Here is a 21,075-nt window from a genome sequence, read left to right as displayed (position 1 = left end):
ATTTGCTGCAATCTCATTTCATATTTGAAGTCCTTTAAAATACAAAATGTATATGGAATCTCAACTACCATTCAATGGCTTTTAAATGTATCTTATTAAAATCCTTTAGGGCAAGTGTTAGCAGCATGTTCAAGTGCATATCTAAATTTTTTTTAGCAGATCAAGTGGGAATCTATTTCTAATTGAATTTTTTTCTAATATTTTCATAGCACCTTCCTAGAAATCCTCCTTAAACATCATAAGAATAACATTTCCTATTTCAAATGTACAAGACTACTATGTACTTAACAGCTTTCCTTTTCCTTCCAGAATGGAACACCTGATGTTACTATTTGTTAACTGTTGTTAACACTCACTTGAATCTATTTAGATCTAAAATATTGCTTCAGAAAGTAAAATTCTAGAAGAAAATGTAAACAGGACTATAAAACTAAAAACAAGCTTTTCGTCATTGCACACACTGATGCCTGCTTACACATCTCATTACTGTCAAGATGGAAAGTAAAGCTCAAGTTTCCTTTTAATAGACCAATCAGCAATTTTATTGGGGCACTAAATATGGCCTGCCTTGTTGGAAATGTACAAGGATTAATGCAAGAAATTGCTTCATAAATAGAAATACTTTTTACCAGGGAATGAAATGCAGCTTGATTAATTTTCTCCAGTTTGACATCTATAACTTTGGCATTGTACATTTACCTACCTATCACACAAACATAACTCTTACTTGAAGCTGAAAAGCTGAAAATCAACCTTTACAATCTACTTCAGTTGTAAAATTTGAATCAGTTCAGAAATTCATAACAATTTGCAGGTGGGCAAAGAAACCATACAGAACATGTTTAAAGTAGGTATTTATCACACCTAGGCAATGAAACTACATGAGTAGAATATTCATTGTTTTATTTGTATTTTAAAAGTTGTTCATAAAAAAGTTATACATCTGCAAGGAAATGCAGGCAGCAATACAAGGCATCTTTATATCTCTGTGGAATTGCAGAGGTTATAATACTAAAGTTTCAATTTTAAAAAAATCCTACACTATAATAATTATTCTACTAAGAATGTAATTCATATAGTGCCCAAGGAAATTCTGCATTAAAAAGACTAATAAAATCACACACTCACTAACTGTAAACCCCTTTCTGCTCTTGATGAAAGGGTTTGGAATACACTATAAAACCAAAATACAGACATTTCCCTTCTGAGTACAAAACACAATGTGAGAAGTAACAAAACCTTGCTTTGCTTTGCACATAACAATTACTTTAGTGAAAAATGAGGGAATAAAACAAGGCAATTTTTTATTTTCTCATTATAAAAATATTTAGCATAAGAGAGTATATGAGATTCTCAGACGATTATAAGAAAAGGCATATTTATTTCAATGTCAAAAAGCTACATGCCTAAAAGAATTTTTGGAGTGAGACTTCATACTGTTCATATTTAAACAGCTTCATTATTCCTTTTCAGAAAACACATTTATCATATTTTGGATACCTCAACTATTTGCATTAGACATACTTGCTCAAATAAAGACAGAATATGATACTGAATTAAAGAAAGCAAGGTCTTTTCTAATACAAAAATGCAACATTGAGCAATTTCATTTCACCTCCAGAGAAGAGTCAATATTAAATCCTGCCACAGCTCTCACTTTCAAAATAACACATGCAGCAGTGGGGTCTCTATGGCAATCACCATTTTACTACACTTCCTTTATAGTAACAATAACAACATTTCTTTTTTGGAAGGGGATTCCCACAAAGAAAAGAAATTACAAAGGAAATCTACCAAGAAATCTACCAAGTTTAAACAATTATGAAAAAATGTAAACATTTGTTCTTTGAAAAGAAATCTCTTTTCCTCATTCTTCTTTCACCTATTCTAACTCCAATTCAAAAAGCCTACAACAGTAATGTTAAGAAAAGTAGTCATCTAATGTTGGTATTAAAGACTTTATTAACTAAGCTTTGGCAACATGCATCTATTTCAACAACGTGACTTATGCCATATTCTCAGAATTCAGCTTTCAAATCAACTACACAAGGAAACTGTCAAGCACATCACAGTTGCCCTTACGTTTAAAGGCAAAAAGTTCTACACAGCAAAAGCAGACTCAAAAAATTCTCTTATGCTAATCTTTCAGGCTTATTTAGTCATGCCATTTCAAAGTATTAAAGAATAACCCATCTAGCACAATACCTAGTATTTATTAAAGCAACTAGAAAATCCCCACCTTCAAACTTAAATCATCTCATGTGAACTAAGTAAAGACTGGAATATAACTGTGAACTCAGTACAGACTGGAATAAAAGCAAATCTGACTTACATAAAAGCATACATGGAAAGGCAATTTTGTCCAATTTAAAATGTCTTCTTAGATGAACAGTAGGGGGAAATACTTTTTCTTTAACACCTTTGGATTTTAGTTGTTGTGATATACAACACTGCAAAGGTAAGTCTTTTTTCCAGTAAGGACTCTAATTGTGACTCAGCTTCTCAAACAAGGAATGCCAGAAAGTAAAATCAGATCCTCCAACAGAAAAGCACAACACATGTAAAATAACTTTTTTACAAAAGGGACACATCATGAAAAAGTTATCCTAAAGCAACACAGAGCTGAGGCAAGAAGAAAAATTGGTTTATTCTTTGTTCAGTATAGGGATGGTCTGGGAAGGATTTATTTTTTAAAAACACTGCTCTTCTGCAGATATCACATTCTGAAATGATTAGAACATAAATCCCCATAGGAAGGACATGGTCAGTCTCAGACAATTTTGTTGTGAATGTTACCCCAGCCAAACCATTCCACCAGTTTACAGTGTACTATAAAATATTTACACAAGCTATGAACTATAAAATATTTTCACATGAACTATAAAATATTTACACTATCAACATCAGTTAGGAAAGAATGATGTGCTGTCAAGCTGGTATGACCCAGGAGTAAAGATTTTGTGGTCACAGATTAAATAAAACTATTGCAAATCATCTGGAAAGTTACAGGGACTATTAGGTTAAACAAATTACTGCTTCCTGGTCTCTTGGATGGTAAATGTAACCAGGAAAGCATAGCTTATGTGCTTTAAGCCAGGTTTTACCAACAAGATAAAGAAAGGTTAGGCTCATAATCAAACTGACCTCTCTGAATGTTCCTTCTAGCAAGGTGTCCAGATGTTGAAGAGGAGCTGGAGTTTTGTCCTTGAATCGTGTCAGCAGTCGCCGCTCAATAGCTCGAAACTGCACAGCCCTTTCAGACAACAGCTCCTGATACTTCTCAGCATTCAAACGTAGCTGCAATTTAAGGGTTTTCAAGAATTCAGGTTAAGGGTCATATACATTCATGTATGCACATTCCAAATGAAATGCAAGAAGGATAGGAAAATTTTTGAGACAGAGCGTAATACTCAAATACTCAAATACTCAAATATGAATACCATTTATGCCAGTTTCATACTTTATACACCTTGTGAAGCTTAACACTTTCAAGAATTATCATTTGCCACTGAAATCAAAACTAATTGTCAACAGCCACAATAACCAGTGAAAATGCATAAGTATCTCACCTAGAAGCCTATTAACAAGAATGAAGTTTCACCACCAAGATACAAAGGCTTCTTCTTGGTTTGGTGTGCTATTTACAACACATGTGCAGTGTACTGGACTTGATATTCATTGCAGTAGAAAGTAAACAGTTATTCCCTCAGCATGAACAGAAGTACTGAATTCTGTACTGATTAAATTATTGTCTTTTTCTGAATTTAAATCCTCTTTCCCTTTATCTATACTGGTTAGCTAACAGCAACAAAATTCCTTGAAGTGCTCACAAAAGAATCTTTAAATGATAAAATGATTAAAAGATAAAATAAGAATTTTTATTATCTGGGCACTTGATGTACACTTTCCAGTACATACCTCAAAAATAAAAATTACCAAAGATGAGTCTTTCACAAAGCTGTGATACCACTGTACAGCTGACGTTATAGCTAGCAGAAGCATCAAGACACACAGCTTTCCAAATGCAGGCAAAAGTGCCCCAAAATGAAGAGAAAAGGGACGTTTCTTAAATTTACATACCAGATTATATTTAAAAATAAGCAGATGTCAATCTGTCCAGTACATTATTATGATAAACAGTTCAGAGGTGCTAAGGGAAAAAGAAACACTATGAAGTTTTACTAAAAGTAGTAGGAAAAAAGGGACATCTCCGGTAAGGGATAACTCAGGTAATTTTCTCCTAAGCTTGCCAAAAAAAAACCCACAGTATCTTGAAACTAACAGGGATGGAAGCATAGGAATGCCTTTAATAGATCATTTGACATTTTTTAGATCAGATAATTACAGTATAAATTCAGAAATTTTAAAAGAACCAGCTACAATATATTTAGAGTCTAAATTAGCATCCCAGAAATCACACCTGTATTTTGAACTTCAATGTATTTAAGCTTGATATATACTCAAAAGACGCCTAGGTTTAAGGTATTTCTACAAAAACATTCACTTTTTTTTTAAAAATTAACATTTTTTTTTCTTCTCAAATCAGTTGAAAGAAAATAGAAATAGAAAGAGCTTGAAATATAGACCAGGATCTAGGTTGACTACTCAAAATATCCCAGAAAATCCCAACGACACCTTCCATCTTTCTGAGCAGTGACAGCTCCACCTCGCAGAAAATTTGGCAGCATGAAAAAACATCCAATAGTATTTCTCATTCCTACCTACCTAGGTTGTTGCTTTGCTCAAATATATGAGTTTAACAGAAATTTTCAAATAGCAATTATCTCTTTTTATTGGAAAGGTATGGAGGAAAGAATGCATGAATTTTAATTGATTAGCTATTCCTCCTGGAGAATTCTGTACTGGAGATTCTTCATTGTCACCTGCATGGCCAAACAGGAAAAAGTAATTACATTTCTTTTATTTCTGGTCTAGTAAACTTCCTTGAGCCTCCAATGATACTTCTACAAGGGCAGTTTCTTAAAAATCTGAAGGGACTTTCCCTTAGATACAACTGTATTTTCTGAAAGCCAAGTGCCTGTGATACTATAGTTATAATCTGATTAATTATTGCACTAAAAACCAATTTTAAATTAGCAGACCATTAGCAATTCACATTTTATATAACATACCTCAAAATGTCGATCAATTAGTTCAAAATATTCTTGCAGGGGAATTGAACCAGAAAAGGTACATGCAAAATCCTTGCAGTTTTGCTTCTTGAAATGCTCTTGTAGTCGGTGTATGAGCTCTTTCGTTACCAGCCAAAGGTCTTCCAACTGATCACTCTGAATTCTGTATCGTTCTTTGAGTGCAAGAACAAATACAAGAATAATAAACACAGTTTTCTGACACATAAATTTGCTACACAACAGTTTAGCTAACACTCAAATAGAATTTGTTAACTGTATCCAAAGTCTAAATGAGATCTCCTTAAGACATGTACATTCAGTAGTGTTAAAGAAATACTTGTATCCTATTGACTGTGCTGCTTCACTTTAAATACAACTAATATTAGCGAAATTGATTCTTATCCAACCCATACTATGACTTGGTAAAAATGGCTCAGTGTACAAATGAAGAGTGTTAATATAAACTGAAGTGAAAAACCAAATCCTGATAGCTAGTGTTATCTGTCCCAGCAAATTCATTTAACTCATCAGATTTTAGTGAATTTCAAAGTACCAGGCTAGTGGAATGAGATTTTATTTCTAGTTCATGTTCATATAATCCTCTCTCCAGCTTCTATGAAATCAGAATTAACTAATATTACTATTAGTTTAATTAACAGAATTAACTGATAGTAACTAAAAAATGTTGAGAAAAGCAGTGTGGAAAATCATAGCAGCCTTTTAATTTTTTCAGAAAAAGCATTTTCAAACATTAGGTCCTTACATCTTTTCATTAAACATCTGCCAATAACTAACAAAAAAAAGGATAGAAATGTAGCTATGAGAACTTGACACAAAATCGTTCCTTTTTTTTTTGCCCTTGTTAAAAAGGTCCACAGTAAATCAAATTAACCAGAATTCTTTTAAACTTGAATGTACTTATTTTAAATTTTCTCAACATTACTAATTCAAGATTGTTTGACATTACCACTGGCATCATTCCCAGGATATGTATTTCACTGAATACCAAATGACAAATTCTGTTTACAGTGTAACAGGAAAGAAGCAAGTTTTATTTAAAAACATGCTTGTTAAAGAAAAGAACACCATCTGCTAAAGATAGCATTCGACCTAATATCCATTTTTTAAACACTCACAATGTAATGGCTGGACTTACTTGGATGTATGACCATACTTTGCCTTAAGTGATTTTTCCTTGACGGAAATTAGCTCAGATGTTTTCAGGCCAAATCAACAGTCATTCCATTTATAATTGACATATCTAATACATTAATGGTTTAAAAAGGACAAAACTAATTTCCTCCAAATTGCACATTTAGTTTCCATACACTGTTTGTTGGTCAATACAAACACAATCTAATTTTACCATGGTCTGAGTAGAGAACATTGCAGTCATTTGCTTTTCTGTGATGTTCCAAGTCTCAAAAAGGACAAATTAGATTTGGAAATGTTACAAAACTGAGAATCTGTAGTTAAACTAAACACATGCTTTAAACAGAAATACAGTGAAAGAGAAAAAATAAGTAACTGTGCTTCTGTTCATCCCATGCTTTTATGATGGTTAACCAATTTGTAGTAGTCTTTTTGTTAAAATAAGCTCCATTACAGAAAATTACAACAGATTTTCAGAAATTTCTCTATCAGAAAAGCAGAAAACTGATGGGCACCAATAAATTAAATAGCTTACAGTGTCTTTTCACACTACAACTATTGGCTGTCCAAATAGGACAACCTGCATTAGGAATAGCTGTTCAGCCAGTAGGAACTTTAGAAGATTCAGTTCACTTCTCAGCTAGGAAACCCACATCAGAAGAAAAACCCCCCAGCCACAGTTAGCAGTCAAGTCCTCTTAAATTTTGATTAAAACACAATTTTAAAATTTTCAGCCCAAAAAAAAAATGCCTTAAAGTCTTAATCTAGCTGGTGCAAGCTACTTTTATTATATATTTTCTGTCAATACCTACTTCAGGCTGAGTTTCTTTGCAGCAGTCTTGACAAGTTGAAGTAATATCTTCAATTGCTACACTGGTTAAAAGGGATTAGCTAATAGAATTAAAAACTAACAGGAAAACAGATGTTGCTCCTGTTTGCAGCTTCAGCAATGAAACCCAACTGAACCTGGCAACCTTAATTGCTACATGCAGCTCTTCCCATTCAGAACTTAAGGTCCATTTGATAAGGAATATTGGAAAAGAGGTCTTCTTCCATTGTCCATTATAAACTCCTTTCATGGAAAACCAGAAATAAGATTTGACCTTAAAAACTTCTTTTACTTTTCTGAAATACCATTTCTTCTAGTAAAATTTTATCTACACATAGAGGGTTCTTTTTGAAGAAGATTTCCTCAGTTAAAATGCTATACAAGCGCTTTTACAAAGTATAAACTCAGTGTTACATAGCAGAGTAAGTACCTATCAAATAATACATAATTTCATCAACATTCATTAGTTTCACAGAAGATCTGTTCAGTCAAGCACAATCATTTCAGTATCAGGATATTCTATCAAAAAATGCTTTTATATAATCCATAGTCTCTGTTTATAAAAATATTCTGAATTATGATTGACTATCAGAGTTCTTACAAATATCTACCTTTAAATAAGTTTTAGTTAGTTACATTTCAAATAAGCACATTCCCCACCTAAGACCTTCTCTAACCAACTCAGTTCAATGCATGAAGTGGATGCTGGAAACAGGCTGCTAACATACAAAGTGACATCATACTACTCATTTGTTTTCTAAAGTTAGGATTCCCATACACAGTAAATGAGTAGCCACACTAAGAGAAACAGACATTGTGAAGCTCCTTTGTAAAGCCAACTTCACAAGTAAAGCAGTGTGGGAAAGTTTATTCTAAGACTGCAAGCGTCATTCCTAGCTGGTGAATAAACAAACCTGAGAGGAAAAGATTGAAGATTGGGGGTAGGGGTGTATGTGATTAAAAGTTATGGCCTTCAGTAGAAACTAAAATATATTCATTACACAGAAACAAATTTGTCCTTACAGCAATCAGATTTAACAACTATGCAAGAGAAAGTCCAAATCAAAGATTTGAACTGCAATCCAGGAAAAAGTTATTTGCAAATCCTTTCAATTCTTTGATTTTTAAAAACTATTATTGCACTTCTAGTTTAGTTAAATCTGTTTAAGATCTCCTATTCAAAGAAATATTAAAAACAAAGTAACAATAAAACAGCATGTAAATAATGCATACAAAAAACAATACAGATGGATTTGATCCTTAGAAATGTAAAACAATTCTTGGTAAAATGAAAATTACTCTCCAGATGGTTTCTGTTTTTAACACATATGATTACATTACAAAAGGTATTAAATATTATTTCATAGGTCACAGCTGACCCCATCAATATTTATATTGCCCATCACAAATATGGATTTCTGAAAACAGTAAGGAATATTATCTCGGTGTTGAAAAAATTTCAACAAACCAAATTGTGATTTTTCACTCAAAGCAGTTTCCACAAAGCATTCACAGAGTGTTCCAACTGAACCCTCTGCAGTGCACAGTTGCTTTTCTAGCTTTTCAATTTGTAGTCTGCTGTATTAAATGAACACTTTGTGCTCTGCTGGCATGGAAAATGCTAAACACAATTGAACTTATGTGGTTCCAAGGCACATGCCAAGAAAGAGTTTAGCAAGTTGAGCAGTTGTACAGAGCAAGACCACAAACTCTTGAAAATTAAGAGAATCTATCTCTTTCAAAGAGCACAAATTTAGGTGGCTGGAACAGGACTACTTAAATCACAAACTGCCCTATACAAGAGATACTGGACCAGGTAACAGCTTATCTACATGCATGTTCATACACTCTTTATACATAATAAGAAGGATCTTGAATCCATATTCTCTTTCTTACAAAGATATACAGTCACCTAAAGAGAAGAGATGGGCATTTACTCAGATGTAGAGAAGCAAGTAGGGTCTGATGCTTAATTTAAGTCAAGGATGACTCAAAGTCAGAGGGAAGTTAGAAACTTGCTTTTTTAATCCCTTTCAAAAATTTCAGTAGGTGACTAATTCCAAACACAGATGTTGAAATTCCTTTAAGATGAGGGGTTTTTCCATTATTATAAGGACAGTTTTAGTTTATGAATAAAAACACTGCTAAAAACTTTAAGAAAATCCAATTTCTTCAGAGAACTACCACTGTAGTGTACTATATTTTGAGTATGATTTTTTGTTTTGTGATACAATTTTATTTTTGAAAGGAGGTAAGAAACCATCAATTAACACTTTGAAACTCCTGTGGTAATTTAGAAACACTGATTATCCTTTTTTGTATGATCCACATTTTCATTTTGGACATATTCAAACTGATAATCAAGCTTCTTTTACCCTAATACTGACAGAACTTACGTGATGTTTTTGAAGCAAGAAGAGTGGTTTTTGAACCAGTTAAAAACTGAAATCCGAGAGCATTTGCTTGGTCACCCTCAGATGGATCAACAAAGTCTGAAAAAGAAAGTTAAATACCGTTTTCTGTAATTTGACACTGGCATTCAGCAAAACTCAATCCATTGCCAGGACTATATCAATCTTTGTACAAGCAATTGAATGTGATTGTTTCCCTTCTTAGGTTCAAAAGTAACAAATATCAGCAGTTTAGTACACCCTTCCTTCATTCACAGGTGGAATGTGAGCCACACACTGTTTCCCTTCCCCAGCCTGAAAACAAAAATTGTTTCCCAGAGGTTCAGTCTGTACATTCTAAAAGAACTGCAATTATTGTACAGCCCAAAGACTACCACTTTCACCAGATGCAAGGTCACCTTTAATTCAGATATTTATGCAAAACTTTTGCAGAAATTATCATTAAAATGGTTAAACCCACTCTCTTTTTAGGTTTCAGCAGAGAGGAAAACAAACATTCAGCTTGCTAAAACCAGCTACTCTGCAAAGTCCATCCATGCACATCTTTCTTTTCATTCCATATAGTGGATTATACCAGTTAAAAAGGTGTAATTTTAGAATATTATGTTTTTAAAACTATTATTTGTCACCACTACTCCCACTACTTCTCCTGAAAATAAGGCAAAAAAGGGAGAAGAGATACTACTTTTATTGCATTTACCAATTCAAATTTTGTTCACAAATTACATCAAAATAATAAATATAAACATAATAAACAGCATACTCTTTTTATTTAATCACTGTAAATGGAATGAACTGAAATCAGAACATTTTAATACCTTCTTGGCCCTATGCTTTGCTTTGTATTCTCAACAATGAATCCCTAGGCTAAAAATAAAATACAATGTGCTATTCTGAAAGCATTATTGCTTAGCCATAATGGAAGCTCATTATTAAAAACCTCAAAATAGAGACCCTTAAAAAAATGCTGCACATCCAGTTGAGAGTAAAGCTATATTTACCCTTAAAATGAAGAGAATCATACTACAAAAAAACAAACAAAACAAAGAAACAACAACACACCAACAAAGCTTACATCACTGTTCTCAGACAAATACATTATATAAGCTTTTAAAGAGATGCAGCTAAACCTTAAAAATACAATAATAAAGTTGTTGGCCCATACAGCTCTTAGCAAATTGTTCCAGAACCTTAGTCATCTGAATTTCTAAAACTTAATCACTGCCAGACTGAACTTACTCACAATCACGTTATAAGCCCTGTTTATTAATTTCTTCTTGTGCTAATATGATCATTTAGACCAATGATATAGCCACAAAATATTTACTGAAGTCAACTGTATTATCTTTTTTTTTGCCTGTGTATTATTAAGCTAAATGAGTCACTTTCCTTTAATTCTCTTGAAATCTCTAGATAACATTTTTCTCCACTTTTGAGTTATATGTATTATATTTTATTTAATATCAGCAACTAGCACTTAGTTTGCCAGTGCACAGTAATATGATATTGGTTTCCTGCATGGAAACATTTTGTGTAATGCATCCTCAATTTTTATTTCTTTGCTTATGATTAGAACATATTGTACCACAGAGTACTCTGTGGTAACTTCCACCTCCTCTCTCTTCCAATTGCAAGCACATAATTACAGCAAATCTTATCTTCTTAACATTACACTTCATAGTACTCAATTTCATTCTTCTTCCTCCAGTCCTAAGTGGAAATGAACTTCTCCTTCATGCTACTTTAATATAATGCTGAACAGAGAACATAGTTTGGTTTCGCACATCAGAAAATAATAATATGTTCAAGTCTTCCTTTTGGTTGAAGAAGGTAACTGAAATTATTAAATATAATCAGCTTCATACTGATACATCAAATACTCCATAAGTCATCCTCCAAAGCAAATGTACCCCTTACGTACAACATTTACCACTCCTGCTTTGCCCTGCTCACCTTTTTTTAAATGAATGCCCATGATTTCCCCATTACCACACTGCTTAAGTAATTTTATGTAAAATTACTGTCTGCATACATAAAAATTAGATCTATACCATGTAAAGAAATCTGCAGTTTTACCAGAGACAGGTATACCCTGTCCACCTACCCCAGGTGTATTACTGTTGAAATATTATGCCATCATTTCTTCCAAAATATATTTTTTAATATACTAACGTAAGATTTTTTAATTACTTCATTACTTCACATGGACAAACAATTCCTGTTGGGAGCTTCTAACACCTTTTATATTTAAAAACCTACCTGGAAAAATGGTGACAAAACTGATGGGAGGTTTGTTGGTATCAATAGTAAGCTTGTGGTTTGCTGCTTTTGAAGGTTGAGCTGGAAAGCAAACTAACTTCAAAGGCAGACTGAAGCTACACTGTGAAACTCTTGGTATTCCTAAAATGAAAGAACACAGATTTTTCATTTCCACATTCTGAATACAGGATACTTAATACAGCTGTCCTCAAGGAGGTATAACAAGTTATTTAATGTGATTAAGGAATGTCTTAACACCAAAACTATATAAAATTCTCATTCTTCCTAAAATTTTCCACCTAAAATATCTTTAAATTTAAATACTTCCAATTACTTTCTCAAGTGAACATCTTTATGTAGATGGGAAAATAAGAGTTATTAGTAAAACAACTGCATACTATACTTACACTAACATGCAATGAAGATTAGTTTTATTTAATGCTCTAAACTAACAATACCACTTTAACATAAAAAAACCACTGCAATTACTCCCAATGCTTCAAATACAGAACTGAAGCATCAACATTTTCATCAGGAATATCACAAACTAAATGCTCTTTATAAGTATATTTACTCTTTTTTTATACACTCTTAAATAACATCTATGCAACCTTCATATTATCTGTCAGAAGTTTGTGGCTTAGAAAAAGAATGTATCCAATGGATACGTCCTAAATCTATATTAAATTCTGTATTTCAATTTATTGCATCATAATAAAACAGAACTGTAGAACCAACTGGCTACTGCCCTGAATGTTGGGATCTACTATCACAAGCAATGTCATCAGAATGGTGCAGGAGAAAAGAGGAAGTTTTAACATTAACATTTAGAAAACACATTTGAATGTGTCAAAAATTTTCTCAGATATAAATATTGTTTGAAATTGCTGGCATGTCAGAGATTGCCTGGTATGTTCTATGCAAAAGGCAAAAGTGCTCATTGCTGTGAAATATGGAGTACTTGCTCTGTCGAGAAGACAGATTGTGGGATTTTTAAGGACAATTTTTTGATGAAGCATCTACAGGAAAACCTTGTTTAACATAATAGATTTTTAGAGACAATAAAGTAAGCTGGTGTCAGAAAAGTCATGAAACTGATAGGTACACAGAGGTATACACAGAGAGTATAAAAATTGAGCTCAAACATTCAATAGCCATCCAAGAAACCTGTTTTGCTAGTAATTTTGTTTGTTTGCTGCTCCTCAGATCTCTTCCAATGAAAAAACTACTTCTAAGACTCATCTCAGGGAAAAAATGCTACCATAAGGCTCAGATTATTCCCTGTGCTTGTCAATTCACAAGCTGTTTTGGCTGACTGATAATGCCTACAAGTAACTGTTCTGCAGCAGCTTATAAATATAAAATCATAGAAAATTGAGCAGAAGACTCATTCAAATTGAAGACAGGTCTTCAAAATTAGAGTATCTCCAGGTTCCAAAGAAAATTCCTAAAGGAATAGTTGAAAATAAACCCATGATCTGTCAGAATGATTCATTCAACTGTATCTTCATCATCTGATGGGAAAAGTAAAATTTTTCTTGATGACAGCATAACACAAGCATCTTAGTATTAAACTTAGATAAGGAGATTTATGAACAGGAAATATTAGTAGCAAAAGTAGGCAAAAAGATTTTGATATATATTTATATTTAAAACAAGACACTTTTCTTGCTTTTTTCAGACCAGCTTTTTTCTACACGGTCTGCTGTCAGTCTACCTCATCATAAACATAACTTTTCAATATTTCAGACAAAGGTCAAATCAAAACTAAATCAAGTATTATCTAGCTTTTGGAGGAGACTGGGGAGATTTCTAGTTGATTAATCCAAAAAAGCTACATATAAGAAAAACAAACCAAAAAGCTGCAACAAAATTTATCACTACAGTTAAAACTTGCTGGGAAATGTTTCAGAGTATTTCAGAATTTTAAATGGCACTAAGGAAACAAAGTAGTAGCTACATGTGGGAAGCACAATTTCCTCAACCCGTTGATGTTCTGTCTAGCAACACATCTCACTTCATTTAGAGTTGTAGTACTTTGCATGATACACAATTTTAGCATTATAATGAAGAAAAAAAAAAGGAAATAAAAATTCAGATTCTCCTCTAATCTGAAAAAAACAGATGATGTTTAATGTTATCTCATAAGGTGCTAGTATTTAAAGGCATACTATGTACTTAAGTAATAAAACAGTTGCATGCCCTGTAGATACTATTTCATTTTCAAATTCCTCATGCATTTATTTAGTTATATTTGAAATATAAATTAATGTGCATGATAAAAAGTATTAAAACTCAGATGTCCCAATTTAGCATGCAAAATATTCAGAGAATTAATATTTGCTCTGGTATTGTTGACCCTGAGTTTATATAGTGCAATGTATCCCACAGTAATGCAAAAAAGATTTTGTCACAGATAATTCTACCGTGCTCTGCTATATTCTCCTCAGGACAAGGTTTTCATCTTGTTTTTTCTTAAAACAAAAATCCAAACTTCATTTTTAGAATAGTATCCTTTCAAATTATATACAGTTGTTTTTATACAGTTTATTGATCATTAATTTTTTAAATTACTTTGTCTAGCAGAAACATGCCACAGGGTAACAGTTATTCTTGTCAAGAGCAATATCTTATTGAGATGTTTCGAGCATCTATTTCCTGTACAACACCTCAAGGTCCATTGAAATATCCAGAAACCAGAAAAGGAGGGGAATGGTAACAGTTACCTTCCTGCTTCTTTTTACTGCACTTAGTAAGCTCAAAAGAGCATAAGTATTGAAAAATAAGACTCTCATATATTCATCTATAACTTTTGTTTAGAAAAACTGCAAAACTGGAAACTCCTTTTCAGTTGATCTCTAAATCTATGACAATCAACTTTTTTACCTTCTCAAAACACAGACAGAATGTGTATTTGTTTATTTTAAAGTTCATAAAATATCTTCTACAAGCAGCACATCTTTTCAACACATCTACAGCTACACTGCAAAAACCACCCTTCTCTTTTTAGTCTTCATATACATAAGTTAATTTTCCAGTCTTTTTTTGTCTCTTAATTGTACCTTATCCATGAATTGTATCTACCACAATCACAGCTAAGTTTTGTACTGCTGGTAGTCTCAGACAGAAAGCAGCCTTGCAGCCTTGAATGCAATGTTTCCAATAGGAATTGGAATGAAGACATGTTGTGACATCATTCTCAGAGCTACTCAGCCCAAATAGCATAAATGCCTAATTGCTGTTTCAGTTGCACCAAAGATATAATTTAGCTGCCTAGCTGCTAAACCTGGGAAAAAAACAGATATAAGAAAGTATAATTGTTTCCAATTTCCAATCTCAATGTACAAAGAACTTAATACTTACACAAAATTCCCATGTTACAAATGAGAAAGTACAATATGCTTCACCAAGAAATGTCCTTATGACCTTCTGTTCTCTATATCCACAGCTTCACAGCATCAAACCAAGAATAATAAGAACTTAGAGAAATAATAGGTAAAATAACAGCTCCCTTCCAAATCTGTTTAATTCAGCATACACTGTCACTCATAAAACTTGGCAATTTTTGTATTCACTCACCTTCAGGATTGAGCTCTGCCATATGAGCAGCAACAGGACAAAATGGGGAAAAAAAACATGATATATTACTCAAATTTTAAAAAAAGGAAATATAACATGGGTTTAAAAACTTAAGCCACATTTATTAAGTAGACGATACATAAAGACGTAATACTAGCCAAAAACAGACATGAGACCATATTCATCAATAGTGCAACTCCATCCAAGTGACTGACTCATCAAGCTTCAGCTGTCTGAATCCCACAGAGATAGACTGAAGAGTGATTTGGCCACAAATATGGATATCTTTAAAAACTAGAGGAAACAGTCTCTGTTCAGATAAAATGAAGTCGCAAAAGTCTTAAAGTTTGTTTACTAGGGTATTACACTTAGGGATTTGACTGCCAAGTAACACTAGTATTTGTACGTAATTTCACAGAATTATCTCAAATTAATTATTTAAAAATAAAAAAATTAGCAGATCCTATCCCTAACCCTAATTATGTTCCTTTACTTAGAAGTCTTTGAAATTCAACCAACCAAAGATAAGTTTTTAAAATTTATTCTTCAGTTTTAATAATTCTGTTAGTTGTCATTTCTGCTTGTTCTTTTTTTTAATAGAATGTAAACCATCAAACACATTCAAGATGCAAGCTTTTCTTACTTCCCTAACCAAAAGAGTTGCAAAATACAACTTAATATCTAAAATAATTTAAGCTTTATTAGCATTACCTGAAAGAAATAATACATTTATTTTCCAGTCTTAGGAAGCAAAATTAGAGAAACAAGACCAGCAAAACAAAAAGCAAGCTTTCAAAATCAGAGGATCCAAGACACTAACTAGTGTGCTACCTATTCAGTCATTCCAAAAACCTGTCTAAGGCCACATCACTAATTTGGACAGTTATGAATGCACAGCATCTCACAAGGAATATGCAGTCAGAATCAGAGGACAGAGGGACTGAAGTTGAACAAGCTGCTCATACAGGTTCCCAATTAAAAGGGAGGGCTTCCTTTTCTTTAGAAATACCCATTTCATTATTTTTCTAGAAATAAACATTTCAGTCACCACACAGCCAAGACTACCATCATAAACACAATGCTTCAAGTGTGAAAAGATACAAAGAAAATATTTACATAAAAGTGTCGATATAGGATAAGGCACTCAAGACCACCACCCTCCACAGAAGCCCTTAGTACACATGCACTTCTTTCATGCCAATCTACTCCATTTGTGCTGGCACAGCTCTGTCTTTGCACAGTGAACCAAATCAGCAAATCTGGCTGAGAAACAACTGGTGACTGTGTGACCAACAGGGGAGGAAGAGCAGGAGCAAAGCCAAGCAGCAAGAAGCGAAGAACTGACAGCTTAAACTGGTTTATGCAGCACTTAACGTGGAAGCCCTGCCTAAATACAGCTTCTCAGTAGCCTGACACATTCACAAGTCTGTGTGTAGAACACTAAGCTAATAAACTTTCAGTTATGGATAGCAGAATAAATTTACATATTCTATTACTAGGACACTGTAACATCACATAAAATAACGAGTTGGTTTCTATTTCTTGGGCTTAGTTTATTATTTGGAAGGAGTATGTTCATCTGTTAAAAAGGAAGTGAGGAATAGTCATTCCCAGTGCTTTTTCAGATCTCATTCTCTGTGAGGAGGCATTATCATCACATTTGTTGGCAGATCAGGAGGGTAAATAGTCATAAAGATGTAATCAACTTCTCACTCCAAGAGGTGAAACAGAACAGAAACAAATTGATAGGACAGGGTGAGAAAGCTGGTACAGCTGTTTCCCAAGCAATAAGCTTCTGATTTTTCCTCTTTAAGACAAATTATGCAAATTGATGCAACATAAAATATTAACTAAAACTGAAGACTAGATAAACATTATTTCTTCATTATTACTGCCCTTAGTAAATTTCAAAATAAGATTTATAAGAAATACATAGGGGAAAAGGCCTCAAAAAAAAAAAAAGGCACATCACTTTCAAGTCTCCAGTGGCTCACCTGTTGGTATATTATATGAAACCATGCAAGTCCCTTCTAGTTCTGGTGGACAACAATTCTCCTTTAAAAAGACAGACAGGACCACAGTTTCAGATGAATCTGGTTCTAAAAACAATACAAAATTAAATCAATTAACAGGAGCATCCAAATGAAAGCAGCATATTTCCTAGCACTTTGGGAATTATTTTACTAAATTATGATCACTTCTCTATTAGTTCACCTTTATCAAATCATGGTACAGCCTTTTCTTTTAATCCTTAATTTGTAAAAGGCAAAATAGGGCCTTCAAGCATCTTGAAGCATAACCTATAAAACAATTCAGCACACTGAACATGGCAAATATAAAAGAAATTAAATTTACATTGTAATTCTGGTATTTTACAAAGACATTTGCTCCTGTCACTCGTTGAGAAAATATAAGAATTGCCCCTTCAAATGAGAGTAGCAGTCAGTAAAGTCCTGTTTCAATAGGGACTATCACTTCCCATTTCAGAGCAGAAATGGCCCGCAGTTCCAACTGAAGCAGCAGGAACACTTGTCTGAACACTTCAGCTCCTCCACATAGTCTTAAAGGTAACCCCACCTGCAGTCTAACCAACAAGAGTGTGGAAAATCAGGATGATCAAAAAGCTGATTCTACTTTGGGAACAGATGGTAGACTGTTCCCCAGTTCACAAACTTACTGTCCCTGCTGGAAGATCAAGACTGGCATTTCTACATAGACAGAAATGTCAGCCAAACAAAATAACCCAAGACTACAGAATAATCGGGGTTTTTTTGCCTCTATCATGAAGCTGCCACCCTGTCTCTCTTCACCTGTCACACATCATATCATAACCAAGGACACAACTCCACTCTTTCCTACTTCATCTTCCTCCACCAAGCAGTGTCAAAAAGCTGTGGAGTGCAGGCAAGGCAAACTTGTAATTGCTTTAACCACTGTATATCTGCAACAACGCATTCACTGGAGGCTGGGCTACACCTTTTCAAACCTCAGAAAAAGTAACAGAATAATACAACAGCTGTGATGGTACTGCCATAATTTACCTAAATCATCGAAGACAAACTGGTCACAGGTCACTGCTAATGGAGCTTGCACACACACGGCCAGGCATGGCTTCTGTGCTTTCACTCTGCTCTGGATTGTTATCTAGATCAAGGAGCATACAGAAGTATTTAAAGGAAGTAACTAATTAATCTGTACAGCAAGAAAAAAAAATCCATAACCAACAGAAAGATACGAAAATCTGCAAAGACCAATTCAGCAACAACACTTAAGGACTTAAAATTTCAACTTCAAAACAAGTATTTTCATTTTACAATTCTTATTTACTCACAGCCAATAATTATACACAGTAACTTTCAAGACAAAAACCTGAGGGGATTTCTCATGTTTTTTGTAATTTTAAACCAAGACAAACTAAAGCTAAAGTATTATTTGAGGGCTTAATACCCTGCACGCGTCAAGAGCATTTCTTCTAATGCAAACAAATATAAAACTTTGCATTTGTTAGGTGATTATAGTGAAAAAAACCCAAGAAGAATAAAATCAAAGATAAACAAAGAAATTACTTCCTTTAACTGCATACAGTAATGCATAGTCTTCTGAATAACTTCAAGTTTTGGGGTTTTTTTACTGCAAACAAAATAAGAAAATCCATATACAGGATACTCAGCACAACAACTCCAGATAATGAAAGCTCAGCTAAACATAGAGTGGCCCTCATTGCTTCTATTGTGCACAGCTATTCCACTGCAAAACCAATGGATATCAAAATAGTGTCCCTAACTCATATCTTAAATGAAAGTATAGTATTGACTGAAATCTGAATGTGGTCTGCATAGACAGAGACCATATTTCTAATATTACCTATTTTGCATTGCTGGTCTACCAAGGAGGTCACTACAGCCAGGTTAAATGAATTTAGAATATTATTACTTACAAAATTACTCAAGTGTTAGGAAACTACTTTAATTACCATCAACATTGATTTAGGTTTAAAAATACACCAGTTATCACAGAAAAAAAATTCCAGAAAAAATTGAATTCATGGTAACTCCTACATTTAGTATTTTTGTTTCACTAAAAGGTAAAAGATGCATAAACAAGAAAAGAGAATGAGGAATTAACTATGTCTTCTCATTAAAAAAAGCTTATGAAATACATAAATACATCATTCATTTGAACTCCTTTGAGCAGACTTATCACTGATTTTATCAGAATAGTGGTTTTATCCTGTATCATTTTTAGCACTGAAAAATGCAGAGAAAGATGTTGGACCAAGTACAAGTAAACCACACTAGTCTGAGGGGATCTGGTTCAAATAGTTCAGTTACCCTCTGAATTTTTCACTCTAGACTCTCTAGAAAGAGAACTTGCAAGGTCCTAAAAAATTAAAATCCATTAATATTCTTAGAAGATCATCCTAAAGTCAAAAATAAAAATCATGATCCTTTTTAGGCAACACTGAGGAAAAACCATTCTTGCACGCACATGCATGTGCACACATACACACACTTTCTTTACAATCAGTTACAGGAACCAGCTGTCATGAAGAACTGCAATTTTCTAATTAGATTTTCCTACATTTTTAAATTGCTAAAGCTATGAAAGTATTTTTACAAAAGAAAGTCTATTTCTGTTAATTGACAACCAAAAAGGTCGCTGAAGATTACAAACTTCCCAGTTGAGTAACCAAACTTTTATTGCCATTGGAAAAAATATTCTCATGACTTCAAAAACTACTTCATTCTATCTAAATAATGTTTCTGTGATGGCTTACTGATAAGCCTATCAAAATTAAAACTGCAGTCACTTTCTGACTGTAGCAGAAGGCTTGCTAGAATGACACCATGTCTTACTGAGGAGAAAAAAAATTAACTATGTATTGTATTTCAAACTTCTCTCATTTTCATTTTCTAAGTGAAATACACAGAAAGTAACAGGTTTGTTATGATTTGCCACCACTATTCAAATGCTACTGTTTGAGTTAGGCACAGTACCTTTACTGTGAGTGATGGCACTGCCCCTGTTTTTACCTCACTCTCAATGGCTTGCTGTGGAGAAAAAAATAAAAATATATGAAATTCAATGTTCCACATGAACAAGTGAACACAATAAAAGCAATATTACTTTCATACCATCAACTTGGTAAACACAGAATTAACATTAAAGGACTTATCATTCCTATGACAGATTAAAATACACAAAACACATTTCTGAGTTCCTTCTGAAAATGTGAAGTCTCTGTTTGAAACTCCCTGCAAAAAGGATAGCAAAAGGTCATGAATGTAGTATATATAAGAAACTAATACACTCTGATGTATATAAGAATATTTGAAGCTGTTTTGATTGGCACACTACTTTTTACTGTATATTTATTCAAATTCTGAAAATACTTTCTGCTATTCAGTAGGAAAAGGTGACTTCCAATCTGTCAATATATTATATACACAACATAGCATCTACTATAAAATCATCACACACTATTTTATAATCAGAAATATACCTGAAACTTCAAAAGAAAATTCTAGCAGGCACTTCAATACTCCTGCTAATTTCTATTTCAATAGGCAATTCCATCTACTTCAACATTTATCTTGACCTTGTGGTCTATTTTAATCTTATTTTATGTTTATATTTTATTTTGAAACAGGTCAGTCACTACAGTTGAACAAAATGCTCCCATTTAAACTATTATAAAGAAACACTTCCCTCA

The 21,075-nt window shown here is 33.3% G+C and overlaps 1 protein-coding gene across 1 annotated transcript in view; it reads right to left on the bottom strand.

Moving 5' to 3' along the window:
* Window positions 1-21,075, bottom strand: part of BBS9 (Bardet-Biedl syndrome 9) — a 283,138-nt gene that overhangs the window by 204,653 nt on the left and 57,410 nt on the right. The window contains exons 12-19 of the mRNA XM_054645353.2: window positions 20,360-20,413; window positions 18,404-18,506; window positions 17,357-17,461; window positions 15,363-15,377; window positions 11,784-11,924; window positions 9,510-9,605; window positions 5,133-5,305; window positions 3,145-3,297 (exon numbers count right to left, since the gene is read on the bottom strand). Of these exons, the coding sequence (XP_054501328.2) occupies window positions 3,145-3,297; window positions 5,133-5,305; window positions 9,510-9,605; window positions 11,784-11,924; window positions 15,363-15,377; window positions 17,357-17,461; window positions 18,404-18,506; window positions 20,360-20,413 (840 nt within the window). The remainder of the gene's footprint in view (window positions 1-3,144; window positions 3,298-5,132; window positions 5,306-9,509; window positions 9,606-11,783; window positions 11,925-15,362; window positions 15,378-17,356; window positions 17,462-18,403; window positions 18,507-20,359; window positions 20,414-21,075) is intronic.

The sequence above is a fragment of the Agelaius phoeniceus genome, chromosome 1 (assembly GCF_051311805.1).
Source record: "Agelaius phoeniceus isolate bAgePho1 chromosome 1, bAgePho1.hap1, whole genome shotgun sequence".
Classification (NCBI taxonomy): domain Eukaryota; kingdom Metazoa; phylum Chordata; class Aves; order Passeriformes; family Icteridae; genus Agelaius; species Agelaius phoeniceus.
This window is presented reverse-complemented; position numbering and strand designations above follow the sequence as displayed.